This window comes from Gastrolobium bilobum, unplaced genomic scaffold (assembly GCF_033153095.1).
Source record: "Gastrolobium bilobum isolate Gb01-03AN ecotype WA unplaced genomic scaffold, APGP_CSIRO_Gbil_v1 utg16495, whole genome shotgun sequence".
In the NCBI taxonomy this organism is placed as follows: Eukaryota; Viridiplantae; Streptophyta; class Magnoliopsida; order Fabales; family Fabaceae; genus Gastrolobium; species Gastrolobium bilobum.
The window spans coordinates 53817-74577 of NW_026897958.1; the positions used below are offsets into that span (position 1 = coordinate 53817).

At 31.9% G+C, this 20761-nt stretch overlaps 1 protein-coding gene and 1 pseudogene across 1 annotated transcript; both read right to left on the reverse strand.

Annotated features, from left to right (window-relative positions):
• Window positions 1-384: 384 nt before the first annotated feature.
• On the reverse strand, window positions 385-3944 carry LOC133311734 (probable E3 ubiquitin-protein ligase ARI1; annotated as a pseudogene).
• Window positions 3945-10239: 6295 nt separating this feature from the next.
• Window positions 10240-12296, reverse strand: LOC133311717 (U-box domain-containing protein 8-like). Its single transcript, XM_061512812.1, has one exon. The coding sequence runs from the start codon at window positions 11992-11994 to the stop codon at window positions 10891-10893; it is 1104 nt and encodes a 367-aa protein (XP_061368796.1). The 5' UTR covers window positions 11995-12296; the 3' UTR covers window positions 10240-10890.
• Window positions 12297-20761: the final 8465 nt, after the last annotated feature.

Here is a 20761-nt window from a genome sequence, read left to right on the forward strand (position 1 = left end):
ACACGTTTCTTTCAAATTTGCAGGGAGTTTAGTGTTGTTCTTAATGATAGTGAAATTTTAGTTATTTTTTCTTATTATTTAGGAAAATTTACCCGTCAATCAATCATGAAAAAAGAAGAAGAAAAAAGTGAGTTAAGTGTTTTCAACTATTTCTAAAAGTTAAATCAAACCATCATGTTCCATTTTTGATAAGTTAAAGACGGGGTAGGTCAAACAGATTGACCCACTTTATAACTAATTAAACACATCGCCAAAAGAAAGAGATGAAAGCAAATAGGAGTAAACTGCATGGGTGTGATATCCAAAATGATTAATTCCATCAAATCAAAGAAGCAAAGCTATTTCATGTTAGTCCTGTACGCCTATATGTATATAAGGTCTCCTTCAAAGTAAATTTCTATCTACAAGTTCTGCCGGCAGGTTTAGATGAAAAAATCTATCTCCAACTCTAAGAGACCAAGACCCTATTTTATAGCACGCTTACGAGAAGAACATCAATCTCATCTGAACTCCCTATCCAAGAGTCGAACAAGTTCTGCCGCCACCTACGCTTGCAGTATCTACATGAATCCTTTTCACTCAATAATATTTCTGATGAGCACCACGAAGTCAAACTGAAGAAAACATATGTTAGAACATTCATAACGTAATACAATAAGTAAAAAAATATAAATTAACAAGTTGGCACGGTATTTTATGTGAACCGAAAGAAATTAAACTAATAATAATAAACAAAACAAATTAAGAACTTGAGTAAGCACCGTAAGGATACATAAATATGTAATCCGTTCAGTCATCTCCAAACTTAAAATTTCAGTTTTTTAAGAGGGGAAGGTTATAAATACAATCTCTTTTTTTTTTATTATTTCTTACTACTAAATCTTAATTATTAATTTCCGTCAATCTAACGGTTGTAATTTAGTAGGTCATATTTATTAATTAATTATTAATTTCAAATAAAATATAATCATTAGATTAGATGAAATCAACTGTTAAGATTTAGTAATAAGAGTTAGTAAGAAGAAGAGGTAGTAAATATAACCTCTTTTTTTTTTAATTCTTTTATCAAATAAGCAAAGTTAATTTCATGAAAAAGAAAAGGCAAGGTTAAAATCCAATTGTCCCCGTACCTGTAACCTCCCCACATATACGCAAATTGGTACATGCAAAATGGAATATTAAGAAGCAAACTTTTAAATTTGATAAAGTTTATCAAAACTCCAACTTAACCACAAAATTTAGCATGTTTTGAATCATAGCAATGACTAATGATGTAATACCGTCAAGACCTCTAAGTTTTTATACGCAATATAAGAAGGGGAGAAAATTCTGCATGGATAAAAAAATAATAATAATAAATAAATAAATAAAAAATCAAAACCATAAAACCATAAAAAATTAGTTGCGTGATAACAAATCAGAATACTGATAATCTCACTAAAAAATTGCCCTCAATACATAACGAGAGAAGTATCACAAAGGGCTAATGCAAAAAGTTTTGGTCCAGTTAAGTATTCAAACAAAGCCCCACAACAGACATTACCGGTATCATTGGGTTTATTGCTCCAGCAAACTGAAAGTTCTGATGCCTTCTCTATGCCCTCTGACTTATATGGAGCTATACTGTGAATGCCAAGAGGGAGAGAACCCAGTAAATCATTCTGGATGCACTCATACCTGCATCAAATATCAGAATACACAATCATTTCAATGTCAGAAGTTAGAGATGTACCAGGACCTTAACTAAAACAGAACTCACATTTTCTTACAAAGTTTGTCAATCATTCTTGACAGATTAATTATCCGCGTTCTCATCAGCTCAACATTTTTATCTGAAAAGGTTTCAAAATGTTCATCCAAAATTTTAGAGAGCTTTTCAACTTTTTCCTCAATCTGCTGTTGTGGATCCTCAAATAAGTTCCGTTTCTTTTCCCTTTCAGCTTCTGACATTTCTTCCTTAGAGAGCTCATCTCCGAACATATAAAATGCAAATGCATATGAATATGACAGGACACGCCTGGATCTGAAAAGTCTGGAGAGTCCATTATTTACCCAGCTATAATCTCTGATCTCAGAATCTTTTTCTTCTAAAATAGCAATCTTCCCTTGTATAGTCTGTTTCAGTTTACTTTCAAGCTTAAAGGAGTCCCTGTGAGCTTTATAGCGGTTATAATATTGCATATATCGATATCGATCCCGCTTTGGTTCGTCCGATTTTCCTAGGTTTTTGTAGCCATCACAGCTATGCCTATGACCAACTATTCTTAACATATCATGCTCTCGGCCAATGGCTGCACGACACCACCAGCTGCACCAAAAACAGGAAATTATTATGGAAAACATAAGTTATTGTTAGCTCGAACATTCATAGGTGGCTTCAACTACAGATCCCTATTACCATACTCAAAATTAACTGAATTTTATAACCAAAAAGGAAAATAATTACATAGAAAACTTTAATGAGCAGAGAAAGGAGGGAACTCACCAAAATATTTGGCCACAGTTACAGATAACCCAGTGACAACCGCCATTCTTCTCTACCGGTATTTGGCACTTTGGACAAAGTTTTGTATGTTCAGCTATCCAAGTAGTTGCTAATTCCTCTCGAGACTCCTTAGCCCAAAGCTCCCACATCAAACATGAACAAGGGGAGTGTGCTTCTGACAAGCAACTGAAACAAAATTGTAAACCACATGAACATTCTACCTCACGTAATTTATCATCCTTAACACGTATTGCGTTCCCACAATGAGGCGTGCTGGGACACCATTTAGCTCTATTGTTGTCCTCGATGTAAGATTCAAGAAGAAAGCGTTCATAGTTCTCCGCCATATCAGGATGCTTTCTACCGATAAGAGTTCTAACGACAGCTTCATCACAAAAGGAATAGCATTTATGTTCCATGCATCTAATTCGTTTACTTTGACCCTCGTATATCTTGAAAAGAAAATGCCCTGTCCAACCTATAAAAAAAGACATGAAAATGGAAAAAGATCACAAACGAAAATCAAGAACAACATCACCTTTATCCCAACTAGTTTGGGGATCACAAATGGAGTTTGCAAGAATAATTTCCATCATTGTGTAAAAGGATAACAAAAGAAATATAATTTCTGATAACACTTCCTAGCAAGTTCAACCATTAAATATTATGAAATCACAATACATCACAAGTCAGTGATCAATCTTGGTAACGATGTTAAAAAGGGCCTAACACTGACCCTTTCTAACAGCATTATTAATATCAATGGAAAGCTATAGAATTTTCATCTATGAAATTATGAATTAAATACAAAAGAAACAAACACTCACAGGCGTTGCAAAACCAGTGACCACAGTACATTCTTGTTGCTTCATCACAAGGAACATTCTCCGTGCAGACTTCGCACGTTATTGAAGAAGGAAGGGTTGAGTCAGAGTCAAGATGTTGGTCCACACTAACACCAGCTTCAGAAAACAGAAATGATTTCCCCTTTTTTACATAAACTGCAAACAACTTTTCCACATCCCAACGATGAAAAATAAGCAGCGCACGTGCATGTCCCACCCTCAACGATAGCTTCTCCATCACTCTGCACAAATCCTCTTTCTGCACATTGGGATCATCTCAGTAAAATCGATAATTGTATTTAATCTGAAAAAAAAAAATGCTAATTCAATTCTTTTCTTTTCTTTTCTTTTTTAAATTTTTATCTTGTTTGTTACCTGTGCAGCAAGGAGTGATTCCTTGGTAATCACCTGCAGTTCGAGCAGAACATGGTGAGTGCAAAGCAAGAAAAGGATTCGCCAAGAAAGAACATAATCCCAAGGGAATGAAATGATGCGAATACCTCAGCAGTGGGACCTTTGGACTTCAAAATCTGATGATCATCGTCGTTGTCGTCGACGTAGTCCTCCTCATCGGAGTACCGGAATTCGTCGTCGTTGTTCGCGTGATCTTCCATCGCACGATTAGGGATTCAAGAATCCGATAAACTGTGAGAATCAAATATGGAAATCAAGACTCTGCTCACGCAAAAAACCTCTCCTTTTCTTTTCCCTTTGCAATTTTGGTTTTGCTTAGCTTAACCCGGGAAATGGAATCATCTCTTATTTAAACACTTAAGATCACGTGACAGTTCAGTTAGTTTTAACTTTTAATGATAACTTAACGGTTTTCATCGAAGAAAGAATAAATATTAGTCCCTAATAAATATTACGCTCTCCACTTAAATCTATTAAAAAAAAAACTAGTTATATGATCTCATGAAAATATGGACTAATGTAGGTCTTTTTATGAATTTGTTGGACCACAATTTCAATTAAAGAGGTGTATTGGATTAAGATTTTAAAAGACTTTTTTGAGATAAAAAATCTTACGGATTTTAAAAGACATTTTAGAATTGGAGAAATTTTATAGACTTTTTTTACAATCAAAATTTCATAGGATTTGATTTTAAAGGATTTTAATAAAATTCATAAGATTTGAAAAGAGAATATGGATTTATAAGATTTTAAAAAACTATATGAATTTTTAACGAATATTTAAAATTACAAGAGTCAATAAAAACAAATAACAAAGAAATGCAATGATATTAATAAAAAAAAAAGTAAACTTAACAACAGGTTGAAAATTATCTCAAAAATTACTACGCAATAACTCTCTACATATCAATAAAATCTAATATAATTTTCTCAATGAGTTTGAATTTGATTTGCGAAAATAATAACCATATATCAACGGTTAACTTCCAAATTAAATATTAATTAATGAGTTTGATTTGCGAAAATAATAACCATTGATTGACAGAAATCAACGGTTAAGGTATGATTGTAAAAGGTTGTAAACAAAAATAGGTTGTAAGTATAATATTCCCCATAAAAAATAACAAAGAAATGCAATGAAATTAATAAAAAAAGTAAAACCTAATATAATTTTCTCAATCAGTAAAAAAAAATATAATTTTCAACAAACATTCAAAATTACTAAACAACAGATTTTCACATAACACATATCTAACGGGTTGAAAATTATCTTTTTCATTTGTTATCAAAGTTATGCATATATGATTATAAGACCCAATTTTCTTTAATTATAAAAATAATTCTAAATTTGCATATAGAACCTAAAGTTCATGATAAAATTTCGTTTGGAATTTTTTGCAATTGATCTTGAAAACCTTGGGGTTTTTGTTTTACGTGATGAGAGTTGTCTAACCATATATCATATGCATATTTTCATTGAATATTCTAAGAAAATTTTGAATATGAAATTTTGGGTATAATTACATGAAAGTTTAGAAAATTTCTCAAAAAAATTTCAATAGATAAGAAACAAGTTTTTAGTTATGTATTGACACAAAAATTGTTTGAAATCGTTTCCTATAGTGAAGGAATTTCTTTCATGAATGTATTGTTACGAAATATAGGGTTCATATTATGAAAGTTTCAATCTTTCTTTAGATTGATATTGTTTCATCGATGTAAAACGAAAAATTGGTTTGAGGGTTTTAGTTCCCCTGTTATTTTTTCACTGTTTTATGTTGTTTTTAATAAAAAAATCACACGTTTTTTGTGCCAAGAAAAACCGCGACCCATAGCTTGAAAAATCACTTTTTAAACTTCTAAAATTTCTCAAAAAATGGCTCAAAAATATGTTATTTTTGAGATAGATTATATTAAAATATCGTTGGTTTCTTGTTTCTGTGTTGTTTTGTGATAAAAATCGCTCAAAAATATGTTTTTTATTTTATTTTGATGAAGCTCCCATGGCGGAACCCAATTTTGAGCGGTCAACCTGTCAAAGGAAGAAGAAAACACTGCAATAGAAGAATCTCAAGAAATCCTAGGGGTTAGGGTGAGATTATGAGAGAGACATGAAGAATCAAAGTGATGATATGGCTGCCACGTACTCAAAGATGATACAATTGATGATTCCACGTCAGCATAATTTTGATGATAACAAACAAGTCAAAGAAGAATGCTCAAAGACAAAGCAAAATCCAAAAGAAATCAAACATCAAGCATATGTGAAAGCATCCAAGTCAAGTATCCAGACAAGTCCAAGATCTCTATGATATATCTACTTAGGACTTAGGAAAATATGTAAAGGTGTATAGATCCTAGCATTGCATGAGCTCAAGTCATTCATATCGTATAGTACTTAAAGAACCTTGATCTAACTAGCTAAACACGCATTAAAAGGTTTTTAAGTAACTTAAGCACACAAGCAACATGCCAAAAATATTTTGTGGCTTTCAAGTTTTGAAAAGAAAGCATCCTTAAAGAATTGACAAGTCAAATGGTTTTATAAGTCCTATATTGGTTTGGAAAAGGTACATTCATGATACAAACATTTCTAAACAATTTCCATAACCAATTACATGCATTACAAATCATAGAAACCATTTTGAAAGAAAAGAAAAGAAGATTTCGCACAAAAAGGATGCTGCCATGAAATATCCAGATATTTTGGTAAGAATATCCGGATATCAATATCCGGATATATGGACAAGAATATCCGGATATCACATATCCGGATATGGGCCCGATGAATATCCGGATATCTACAGTCTGCAACGGCTATAAACGGCTATAAACGACTAGTTTTCATATGAGGGGTCATTATAAATACTCACATCAATGGTAATGAACAGTGGACGACCATAGATCATTTATTGAACCTTTATTACTCATTCTAGCTCACTAATTGCTTATTTTACTCATTACATATACTTGAGCTCATCTTTCCTTTGAAGCTATACATCTCTTAGTTCTTCAATTTGTGAAATCTGTACTTTGAGAGTACTTAGCCACTTTTAATCACCTCAATCTTATTTCTTGATTTGATAGGGGAGTGAACCCTATACTTGAGAGGTCACCAAATTCCTAAGTAAATTTAGAGTGAAAAATTGTGAGGCATCAAGAGCCCGAAGTCTTGAAAGGTTGTAGAGGTTTGTCAAGCACCCTCAAGCTTGGTAGTTAGTGTAAAAAATTGATCGAGCGGCTTCAGTCTGGATGTAGGTCACAGTGGTGGTGACCGAACCAGGATACATCTAGTTTGCAATTTCTCTAACCTTTACCTCTTTACTTTATTATTGAAATTGCATCTTTAGATTGTCTTTATTCATTCGCTTGCTTACTTTGTTATCTCTACACTTGCTCTCACACTTAGATTTTTTCTTATTAAATCACTTTATTGAAGAAATAGTCTTTAAAATTTCAAAGGAGTCACTTTGCGAAAAGATTTTGTAAAACTCAATTCACCCCCCTCTTGAGTATTGAAGCCACTTGTCCAACAAGACATTCTATTTATATTTTTCACTAAAAAGTCTCACGAAATCCGCACCAATAAAAAAATCCATTAAAATCTTCGAATTTTTTAATACCACGAGATTGTGATTTCATTGTTTAAAATTCTGATTGAATACCAACAGATTTGGACGGATTCTAAAATAATCCTTTAAAATCCTAATCGAATAACACGTGACTTTTTTTCAATCCATTAAAATCCTAATCGAATACCAACGGATTTTTTTGTCCGAAAACAGTCCATTAAAATATTTTGAAATCTCAATCGAATACACCTCCCTAAATGTGTTCACTTTAAATTTCTTAACCTTGAGACTAAATTTTTTTTTTTGTAAGGAATTAAAATGAGGACTATATTTTTTGTTAAAAATCCAAAAAGATATTTACTCTTGAAGAAAAAAGTCCAATACGTATTTTTTTTTTACTTAATATTCTAAAAAAAAAAAACTATTTTTCGGTAGACAATTTTCACAAATTTTAGTAGGACATTAGTACCCCAAATATTGTATACGAATATGTGAAATTTTACGAGAGACTGAATTACTTAATTGTGTCTCGAATTTTAATATAAACAATAAGAAAATTATTTTCCCAGCCTAGGTTTAAACACAACACAGCTACATGTAATAACTATACTTCATAATTATTATATTAATATGAAATAATTATAATTAGTACCAATTAGTATTGATAAAATGATTAGATTATACCAATTAAGTGTGATTAATATCAATTAGAATTAGACTGATATTAATCAAGTAATCAAAAACAACCTCTTAGCAACACTTGCTCGACATGCTACATACCTCACAATTAAGTTTATTGGGCTTTTTCACCCTTTTGTCCCTTATTAATTAATTAATAATCATTTTGCCCCTGATTCGAAACTATCTACCAATTTGCCCCTCTTTAATCGACTACCTTACATTTTTAATCGACTAAATGGCCAAAACAGGCAAAAATAGCTGTTGGGAGATTTAATCGACTAAATCTCCCAACAGACAACAAAGGAAAACAAGTCAGTATGATTTTTTAACCGATTAAGTAAGGAGATTTAGTCGATTAAAGAGGAGCAGATTGGTAGATAGTTTCGAATCAGAGGCAAAATGATTATTAATTAATTAATGAGGGGTAAAATGGTCAAATAGCCAAGTTTACTGCCATGGCTAATTAGCTTCATGCGTCTCCCGTGAAAGATAGATGTGATTTGTCAAAAAAAATAAAAATTATCTAGATTAACATCATAATCGTTATTAAAATCTTCATACACAACTCATTGAATCTGGCCTTTACCGTTACCACTTTCAAATTACATTATTTAATTATTAATTAAACAAAAAATTAGCACCTCCACATAACTTCTCGAAGCAGGGATGCATCTCATAAGCTACAATATAATCCTAAAAATGTTCAAGGAACCAAATAACAGAAAAAGTACGCGTTGACCAAACAAATCCCATGACGGAACACTCAACATCACGAACACTAGACAATGTAAAATGCTCAGCAACAACCTTAACAAAGCAAGAACCAAAAATTGCATCTATACTGTTCTTCACATTGACATTAAACAACCAGTGAGAAATGACCCTTCGCAAACTTTGTGGAGGATGAACCTAACTACCAGCCGTATAGCACTTACAAAAACATGAAAAATAATGGTATCTACAATGGCAGAAATGCTAATAGGCTCACCGTGACATAATACACTGAACAACCTCCTTCAAGACTTCGTCAAGTCAGAGGAGGCATGCATAGTAGTAAAAAATTAAAAATATAAAGGGACGAAATTAAAGTACAGTATATTTGAGAAACCTTAATATTACTATAGACAGAGCATCAACAGCTTATTTAGCAGGGAGAAAAGTCTCTCAAGCTAGAACTGGACCATGAATTCTCATTATTAGTATCCACCATTTACTATATGGCATGTGCACAAACCACTCACCATTAAAGATAGAAACCCAGGTGCGTTTACTTCAACGGCCAAAAAAACAGGTGGTCGTACTACTACATTAAGCAATGTTTACGTACAAACCAATTATTCATAACACCTCCCTTTCCTAGACAACTCATTTATTAGTAGTAGATAGAGGATAAAGGCAATTAAATTATAGGAATGAAGCTCTCTATGCTACATGCCAACCACCTATCCACGTACTTGAATAAAAATGCAGTACTAATATATACTGAAGGGTGCTATACCCCAAATTTGTACTACTGATCTTGTGACGAATTTAGAAAATGCAGAGAAATGCTTTCTCAAGACCAAACCATCCCTCCCGTCCCGTCCCGTCCCATCCCCTCTCCCCTACAAGTGGCCATCCCATATTGAAAGTAAATAGACAATCAGATGTTCCTAAAGACAGATGGATGCCTTAACACAAGCAAAATATTAAAAAATTATCAAAGGTAAGGAATCCCTGAATGACAAACGGATGCCTTGAACACTGCATTATATTCCTTAATATGAAACAGCAGCAGAGGCGAAACCGATTAAAACAAAAACAAGATTGTTACAAATTGAAGTAAAATGACAACCGGTGTATAGAAGCGAATGAATTGAAGTAAAACACTCATCATTAAATTCTCAAATATCAAACAGCAGTTGAGACAGAACCATTTAAACAGAAAGACTGTTACAAATTCGAAGTGAAATTACAATCGTAGTCTATTTCAGGGTAAAGAAACTCTCCCGCAACCTTTCATGTACATCTCCAAGTCATATGAAAAGACTGGCACAGAAGATGAACAATAGAGAAAAAAAAATGCTATTAATTCTACTAGCTAATGTAGCACCATATGCAGGCATTTAAATTTTGATATTTTTTGTTCACAGAAACTGTACACTTTACATTCATCATGGTATCTAAAATATCTTTGGCCAAATTGGAGACCAACCCTGTTATTTGTTCTCTAAGACGCAACCATTAAAACTTGGGCGTCTTAAAAATATTAAGAATTAAGAACTAATTACATGACATGGATTACTAAAATTTCATACATTAGTAATTTATTTCATCCATGCATTAATTATATGGCTTAGTGAGAAGCTGCACCTGAAAAATTTTAAATACTGACTGCAAATTCTGGTTTAAGCTGGTGGGATATGATCTTCGCCAAGCATACGTTTTGAGTGAGAGTGCTTCTTGCCTGGGTAACTAAAGATCCACCCCACAGATGTTTCATTGAACACTATTAGTTTATTGCCTATACACATTTGAAATAACTGGAAAATAACATTGCAACAAGATGTTGAAGTGTTAAACCAGTACCGCAGGATAGCTTCGAACCCAAGAGAAAAATTCAAACAGCGAAGCATTACATCCAATTTTCAGAGGATCAATAAGAAACTTTCTTCGTTATAACAGCTAACAAGAGAGAGAGGGAGAGATAGCCCATCAATTCTTATTTCAAATGTACAACATACAAAAGAACCCTATTACAACAAAAAATTGATGTTTCATTTTGTACAGGAAGTAGGTACCCAACAATATATAATTCAATAAACAAAAAAAAAAAAAAAAAAAACCCATCTCACCTTCACAGAGGACAACAAATCTTCTGTATCAAAACTGATAATTTTCCACTCCATCCATCCTATGAACTCATCCGATGGTTGCCACGCAGAACCTGAATCAAACATGAGGAGTTCCTCCTCACCTTCTCATTATCATCCTCCAGCAACCCGAGACAAATTTCCAAAACCCCTGCTTCCATGGCCTCCAGAACATTTCCTTCACTGTTACAACAGAGGGAATTGAGAGCCGCCAGAGCATACTGAACCCCCCTGGAGCTTCCATTCCTCAAAACCCGAGTCAGAATATTCACACACCCATGAAACCTTTCCATTTTCTCTCTCCCTTCCTTACACTTAGCCAGAACCCCAACAACTTCAACACTCCTTTCAAGCCCAGAATCAGCACTTCGAAGCAAAACAGGGACGGCCCCACATTCCACCGCTCTTCTCCGATTATCAGGGAAAGAACATATAGCGTAAAGCGCCGTCGCCGCTTCTTTCTTCTCTCTCCCTTTACCGTCCCGCACGAGGGATACCAGAGCTTCAATCGCATGCGGGTACGCACCGATCGTCGCTTTGTTCACCTCCACCACGGCCAAGCTCGTCAGCATAGTAGCCGCCACGGCGCGGCAATCGGAGGCGCCGGCCATGAGAACGGCGACGACGCGGCCGACCACGCCCTCCGCCACCAGGCCCACCTTGTTGTCGTCGTCAAGGCTGAGGTTCAGCAGGAGTGAGAGGGCTTTCTCCCGGAGGGAGTCGTCGCCGGAGTCTATGCAGAAGAGTACCGCCGGCACGACGCCGGACTCGGTGAGACGACGGCGGAAGGAAGAGTCGCGCTTGGAGAGGCGGGCGAGTTGGCGTAGCGACTCGATTTTGGAGTGGACGGAGGAGGAGGGAGAGGTGAGGGTGGAGATTAGGGTTTGGGGATGCGGCGGCGGAGGGTGGTGGAGAGGGGAAATGGGGGCATAGTTGGAAATCAAGCTTCGGAGGGCGTGGTTGGGGATGAGGGGATCGTGATCGGGGAGGGGCAGTTTGGTAATTGGACAGGTGCGGTGACCGGCGTCGAGCCAGCGTTGAATTGAAGAACGGTCGAAGGTGTGACCCGAAGAGAGGATGACCGGGTCGGACATTATTTCCAGCGAAATCGGACATTTGAAATGTTCTGGAAGCTGAGCCGCCATTGCTAACTTTCTCTCTATAACTTTCTCTCTCTAGGGAAGCTATGAATTTGAGTGAGCTTTGGTGGGTTTGAGAGGGGTTTATGACTTTCCGTTTCAAAGTAATTATTATAAAAACGGCAAACCCTTGTACGCAAGGGCAGTTCCTATAACGCATGGGTCTTGTGAATTGTGATAACTCGATTCAATTGTTCGCCAAAGAGCATTCTTCACTTTGATTATTATGAGTCTAAACAGCTTTGGATTGCAAAGAAAATAGGGATTAAGGAGGACGAAGGAAAATACCTACATCCAGCATAATTGATTATTTGATTCCAAATTTCCAAGCTTCTGCACCGTAAAGGATAAGTTTTTAAACAAAGTTGTATGTCCCAATCTAATAAAATCTATTTTCATTTCAAGTTTTGATTGAATCATTTATTATTTTAGTATATAAGAAAGGTATAATATAAGAGTTTGGTGTTTGTCATTTCAAATGATATAAGTTATGTTATTTTAGGAGAGAGTACACAGAAAAATGAAAATCATGGGAAAGAGAAGGTGAGTGATTTTTTTTAATTTAAAATTCAAATTTTCTGTGTCTGTATATCTCTTAAAATGACAAACATTTTTCTCATAATATAATATGTTATATTAAATAGGCAATACCATTAACCAATGACGGCGATGCAGGCATCGCACAAGTAATTTAGAATTATAAAGAAAAACCCAATTAAAATTGTCATCGTTGATTTCATTTTATATAAGTGATAACATGCATTTTGAATCTTATTTTTATCTCGAAAGCATAAATTCAAATGTTAATTATTCTATTTTTTTATATAAATTTATGAGAAATGTTATACGTACTACCTATTTTTTTTATTATATCTTACTATCAAATCTTAACCGTTGATTTTTGTCAATCTAACGGTTATAATTTATTGAAAATTAATAATTAATTAATAAGTATGACCCAATAAATTATAATTGTTAGATTGACGGAAATCAACGATTAAGATTTGATAGTAAGAGGTAATAAGTACAACCTCCCCTAAATTTATACATAAGTTTATTAATTGTTTTGACTTGTAACGTTTAAATTAACATCTTTTAATATATTGGTATAATAGTATGAAAAAGTGAAAACTCGAAATTTTTACTAGCTAATATATATATCTCGAATGTAACCATGAGTAAAATTTAGTTTATATTTTGTTATTGTATTGTTTGTATTTATTTTATCGTGATATTAATAATTACAAAGATGTTAATTTAGTTGTATTATTATAAGATAATATGTAATTTTATAGGCCAATAAATATTTCTCTTTTCAGTTTTTCTTCTCATAAAATTTATAGCCTAAATAGTGATATAGTTAAAAAATAAAATATCACAACAATATTTTTCTCAACTTTATATAGAAAAAATTAAATTTAAAGATAATTTATAACCATTAACCAATTTTATTACGGGGTGTTGATTTTACAAAAACAAGTTCATAGTAATAAGCATTTCTCAACTAATTATTGAATAAGCGGTATGTAAACTTTAATCAGTGGCTTGTAAAACAAGAACTTGTTGTCCTTAGTTTTTGTCACTACGAAAATCCAATTGAATTTGAAAGTGAAGAAGACAATAACGGTTAAAAATTAAAACAAATTCATATTTATCATTTCTTTTTATTTTATTTTATTTTTCATTTTTTCCATATGTTTAGAGTTTCCGAGTCGAAGTAAAAAAAATATTCATAAAGTGAATAACCAACAAGCTTAATGCCGATTTTATCACCTTCCACATATGGTGATATAATTTATTTTTTTTTTGATAACAATGGTGATATAATTTTGTTAGTTTAATGTTGGGTAAATATTTTCCTTATATATCTTGGGTTGGGAGAAGAAGGGTATTTGGGAGAATGCATGGGTACTATGTTCGTCTTTTCAACCTTCTCCATTTTAGTTATTTTGTGGGTTACTTTGGCGGAAACGAAAGGAATAGAGAGTGGCGTTTCTTTTCAAAGCCGAAAGTCATCATTCCATCTACTTTTACCTTATTAAAAAAAAAAGCCCGACTTCATCCCTAATGACAAAAGCATTATACATATGAATTTTTTTATTTTTTAATATAAAGTATATGTTGTGAAAACTTTAAAATTTTAAATTTACTTTTAAAATGTAAACAAGAAAAGAAATGATCATGTAATTAAAAAAAAATAGCCGTCCGCTAGCTTGGAGGAAAAAGGAGAGATAGTTGGAATCATTATCGCATTCAAGATTTTTATATTATATATATATATTTTTTTTTAATGAATATATTTTTGTATATGTTCCACTCACTCAAATTAATTTGATATAATTGATGTTAATATTTTGGTATACTTTGTTGAATATTTATTTATCATTATTACAAATTAATATTGACTAAATATTAAATTTATTTTAATATTGTATTAAAACAATTTTTCTTTTAATAATATTTTCTTTTAAAAAAATACACAACCCGATACGGGGGAGTTCATTTTCGATACAATATGTAATGGGCCCAATTTCACAAAAAAACAAATGGTAAAGTACAAACCACTGTGTTTGGCAGATTATATCCAAGGCTGAAGGAATGAAAGCAAAAATATGGGCAGTTGCATTTCAAACGGTAAATTTCAAATATGGACAATTATACCTGTAATAATAGTTTTTAGAAGTTACAGTTTAGATTCATTTGAATTTGACTGTAATTTCTGAATTTTAAATTTGTAATCTGTTACCATAAATATTCATATTAATGACAAAAATAAACCGGAAAAGTTTATAATCCAATCTCTTTCTATAATTCCCTCTCTCCCTTTTGTCTTTCTTTTCATTTATTTATTCAATAATGGTACATTAGTGCTTTTATTGAGAATTGAAACCATGAAAAAGCCTATTTATAAGCTAGATTAAGGTGCAATACATTTGAAAGGGTTATTGTAATGAATACTAATAGATAAGTGAAGTAGTCAAATGAAGAAAACAGTGTTTTAAAATTCGGATCGTTCATCGAACCGGTCGAGGTACTGAGTCATTGGATTATTGGTTCAACCGGGTTTAACCGGATCTACTGTTCACATATTAAAATATAAAAATATTGCTTATATTAATAAAATTCACATAAAAAAACTATCAATGAGCTTCAAAAAATAAATTGATTTTTAATGATAGCAAATATTATATACTTCTAAGCTTCTAGCTCTAGACCATATCTTAATATTGGATTAAAATTGCAATATAAGTTAAATGCACCTTTTGTGCTTGACATGATACGGATAAATTAAATCATGATAACAAATAGTATGCATGAAATATACACTAAGAAAAAGTGTCACCGTTATCATGATAACAAATAGTATGCATGAAATATACACTAAAAAAAATGTCCACCGTTGAGATGAGATCATGAGACCATCAATGTTTATCACCACATAACTTCATGAAATCATTATAAGATACAACTAAATTACATAAACGAACTGCACTAATCTAAAATACCTTATTATTTTCACCTTACTTTTAATTATATTCATTATAAAATATGAATATGATTTAATTCAAAAGTTCTTATCAACAAAAAAAAATTATCAAAAAAAAAAAAAGGAATAACCGGTCTAACCCGGGTCGTCGAATTTCGGCCGGGTCAACCGGTCCAATCCGAGTTAACTACAGAAGCGGTCCAACTACCCGCTCGGACCGAAAAACCCACTGGGTCACCGAGTCCCGGGTTGACCCGTCCGGTCCGAGTCGGGTTTTAAAACACTGAAAAAAGGTATACAGAGTTGGTATTGGTAGATTAGAAGTTGTCATAGACATTGACCCCTTAAAGAGGGAGACAATATTATGAATTTCATATTAGTTATATAGGTAATTAATGTAATATTTATAAGGCTTTAAGCATTTTCATATTTTGAGTTAGCTTTTGAGATGATAACCTCAATGTCCGTAACACAAGAAAAATATTATTTCTTTGTCAAAAAAATATAAAACATAGATTAAAAAAATCATAAAGTTATAAAAAATGATATGGTATTATATCTATGGGCAATGCTTTTCTTATGTTATTGGAGAGGAGGAAAGTTTCCTACACACTCAAATTCATGGTGGGACCTACACATAAAAAATAAAGAAAACAAAGAAAACTATTGCACCCAAAACGAACTCTCACTAACATGAGAAGAGAGCTCTCATATAACATAAGAATTCTTTTTTCCTATATCTATCTATTTTTATGTCTATTCAACATACGTTTCTCTAATATTTTTAAATTAGAATCTCAATTAACTTTTATTATTTTTTTCTTCTCTTAATATTATGATCTAATGATATGGGAGAAAAATAGGTAGAATAGACATGATTTTTTTTTTTATATACATGAATTATGTAGGCATAATATCTTATCTTATATATAAATATTATCCTTTAGGGGTGTTCGCGGTCTGGATTGGATCGATTTTAGAAGTAAAAATCATCCGATTCAATATCTTCGGTTTGATCATTTAATCATCCATTCGGTTTGAATTTTTTTCAAATCTGATCCGATCCAATCTAATTTTTTTCGGTTTGGATTGGATCGCTTTTTGATTTTTTGAAAATCTTAAAATTTATTTCATGATTATTGTATAAATAACATCTTTTGTATATATTGGCTTTGTAAATTATTATTTTTTGAAATACAAAAGCTTCAGTAAACGAAAATATAGTTTTTTTTTTGGCATTGAGATATGAAGCTCTACACAGATAAAATTTTGTTGATGAGATGTGATTAGGTTTTTTCTTGGGTGTAGTTGATGGGTTAACATGTCTTGAGTTTAAAAAATTTTGGGCTACGATTGGGGAAAAACCCAAGTAGATTGAGGAAAATTAATATATTGGATCGATTTGGATTTGATCGGTTTTCATCAACCCATCCGAAAACTGATCCAATCCAATTAAAATTTGCAGTTTTTTTTCGATTTTCGATTTATTCGGTTATCGACTTTTCAGTTCAGTCACCGCGATTTGAATCGATTTGGATCGATTGATGAATACCTCTATTATCCTTTTACATAATTAATAAATAATATACCAATCATTCGGTACTATACGAGCACGGGAATTTTTTTTGACATAAGGGTAGTAGACTTGAAAAACATGAACCATTCATTTTAGGGTTATATTAATATATGTATTATGTTATAGGAAAAACACTATTCAGTTCTGCAGACACTGAAAAAAAAAAATAAGAGAGAGAAACTAAGATAAGGAAAGAGAAACAAAAATTGTGGATCTTGCGTCTTGATTTTTTATGCAGGAAATCATTTTTTGTTGCTGTTGCATGATAAATACATATCCCTTCGTTTCATTATGGAAAAGTTCAAAAATCCTCCTTTGTATTGGTTTGAATTATTTATATTTGTATGCTTTTTTTTAATCATTTAATCTCTTGTGATTTTTTTTCCACCCTCTTCTGAATACTATTAGAAACTTCATTAAATATACATATTTTACCATTCTTAAAAAAAGAAAATAAAGTGATAAAAAATAATAAGATCAAATATTATGAAAATTTAGAACACTTAACAAAAGACTAAAAGAAAAAAAATCAAATGTGTCTAAATTAAAAAAATAAAATAAAGACAAAAATAAAATAAAAAAATAAGATAAAATATGTTAAAAATCATAACAGTGACAGAAAAGACTCAAATTAAAAAAAAATAGTCCAAATGAAAAAAGAAAAAATATAGAAGAAAAATTAAGATAAAAATAAAATAAAAAAGAAATAACAATTATGAGTTTTCAATATGTTTAGTTTTTTTTTATTTTTTATTTTTTCTGTCCTTGATCTATTTTATTCTTTTTTTTTTGGTAAATCTATTTTATTCTTTTTTATTTAGATAAGTTTGGTCTTTATTTTATTTTTTCATTTTTTGGTTTATTTTATTATGATTTTCTTCTTTCTCTTTTTAAACCCTCGTGCCATCCTATCTACTAAAGATTTTCATAAAAAAATGAAGAAGAAAAGAAAGAATAAAATAGAGATATAAAAAAAACCAGACATAACTAAATAAAAAAGTAATAGATCAAGAAAAAAAAAACCAAATATACTGAAACATCATAACTTTGATTTCGTTTTATTCTTTTTTATTTTTTATCTTAATTTTTTCTTCTATTTTTTTTTTTGTATTTAGTATATATATTTTTTCATTTAGACTATTTATATTTATATTTTTTATTTTAGTTTTTCGTGTTATTATTATGATTTTTAACATATTTTGTCTTATTTTTCTTCTATTTTTGTCCTTATTCTATTTTTTTATTTAGACATATTTAATCTTTTTTCTTTTAATCTTTTATTAAGTATTCTATTTTTAATTTTTTTTATTTAGAAATTTTTTTATCGTTTTATTTTTTTCTTGTAAGAAAGGTAAAATAGGTATATTTAATAAAATTTCTAACAATGTTAAGAAAGAAGATGGATGAAAAAATCACAGAAATTAAGTGATGAAAAAAAAAATATAGAGGTATAAGTAATTCAAAGTAATAATATAATTTTTTTTTTGAATTTTTCCTTTTTATTAAAAGGAAAATGACGAGTTTAAACGTCAATAGCTAAAAAAAGTCCAAATTTGTGAGATAATCTTGTCCTCACACGTGTTTTACTCGTTTGCTGTTTTCGTTTATTTTTCTCATTTCAATCTCATTTTTTAAAGGAATTGCAACATTTACGTGAAGGTGAATATGTTACATTTTAAAAAGAGTAGAGAAAAAAATTGAGTGAATTCACTTACTTTTATGAGTTTAACTCACTTTTATGAGTTTGATAAAAAGAAAATATTCATAGTAAAAGTAAAAATATTAACCTTATTTTTTATTCAATAAATAAAAACTTAAATTCATAAATAAGTATAGGAATTATTATTTTTCATATTGTAGAAAACATAATTGTATCTCCTACACATACATAAAAATATATAGGATCCATGTGAGACAATGTGAAGAGAAGAGAAAAAAAAAAAACATGAGTCCAACACATTTATATATATATATATATATACTGATTTGTCGTGTTTATAAACTAGGTGCGAAAAACCCTCGAGACGTTGGGCTGTTTCGCTGTTAATCGGTAAAGTAAATTGCGACGTACGAGGTATGTGTTAGGCGATATTACCTGATGTGACTATTGACTAGTGTATGAATTGTGAATTGTTGCTCACATGTGCCTATGATTATTCTGCCATAAATGATGAAATTATTCTCCCTATGGAAATGTTATGATTATGGAAATTCTGTTATGAAAAGAAAGAATGGTTTGGCATGGCATCCAATGTACATGAGGTATATGTTATGAAATGATGATATATGCATGCACCGTACATCATACCGCACTTGTCTTTCTGTGTGTGTGTGACAGCATAGCATGGCATGCATGTACAAAATACATGTTAGTCTTGAGTCTTAGAATAGTTATACATATATATGACCATGTGATTGAGCATGCATCATATAGGCATCCCTTGATATCGGGGTATGGGACACTTGGCTTCAGTCCGCTTAGGTACAGTTGGAGCCCTTCTGAGGAGCCACCCAAGGTACTCCATTGTTCTGTTAGTGATACGTGCACAGTAGTGCTATGAACATACACTTCTGGCGTTATATACGCAATATGATATTATGTCAGTGATACGTGCACCGTAGTGCTATGAACGTACACTTCTGGCGTTATATACGCAATATGATATATGATGAAAAGGATATATGATGAAAAGGTTGGCGTCAGTCCGCATAGGCCACAATGGAATTCCCCAAATGATGGTGCCGTGCATGGAATTTTCACTGTGTATGCACGCGCACGACGGTGCTATAAGTGTGAAGAAGGCGTTATATACGCTATATGATATATGATGAAAAGGTTTTAATGTTTGAAGCGACTGTTTATGATTTTGTGCCTAGTTTAATATTGTTGCATTATGGTTTTGTTGCCACACTACTGGGATTTCTCTCACCCCTTTGGGGCTGGTATTTTTACAAAATGGCATGAGGACGTAAAAGATTTTGAGGACTTGGATATTTGCTGATGGTTTCTAATGTTGGGCTTGCTGCTGTGATTGTATTAATTTCATGGATGACCGTACTAATTGTGGATGTTTAAATTATTAGTGAACTATGTTTGCATTCTGTTTTAAGACTTTTAAGAACAGCAAGTGTTTTGAAACGGATTTCAGAATCGTTTTTACGAAAACTGATTCATGACGTTTTGAAAGCTAAGTTAAAACTGTTTTTGCGAGCAATTTGTAGGTTGGCGTCCCGGGGCTACAGACCTCTGATTTTCTTATAATTTATATGCACGCGTAGCCCCAGGTGTCTAGTTTCATAATATATAAACCTTTCAACGAAATTCTGAAAGCTCGATTTATTATGATTTTTGCAAGTCAGGTCGTTTGATATAAATTCACTGATTTTAACTCTCGCCTTACGAGTTATGTTTCGAGGGTAAAACGACCTTCAAATTACTATTATTTTATATGAACGCGAAGCCCCGGATGTCTAGTTTCTAGATTACAAAATATATTTTTTTGAATCGTTGAAGTGAATTTTATACGAATTTTTAAAGACAGCAAGGTCTGCCAGGAAAGTTATATTTTCAGTAGTTGAGAAATTTTGAAAGTATACTCTGATTTTTGTGACGAACCCGATTTCAATTATAAGTTTTTAATTGGCATTGTAAAAGTGATTTCCAGTCTCTAAAATATGAATATAAGAGATAAAATTATCTTCTACAATAT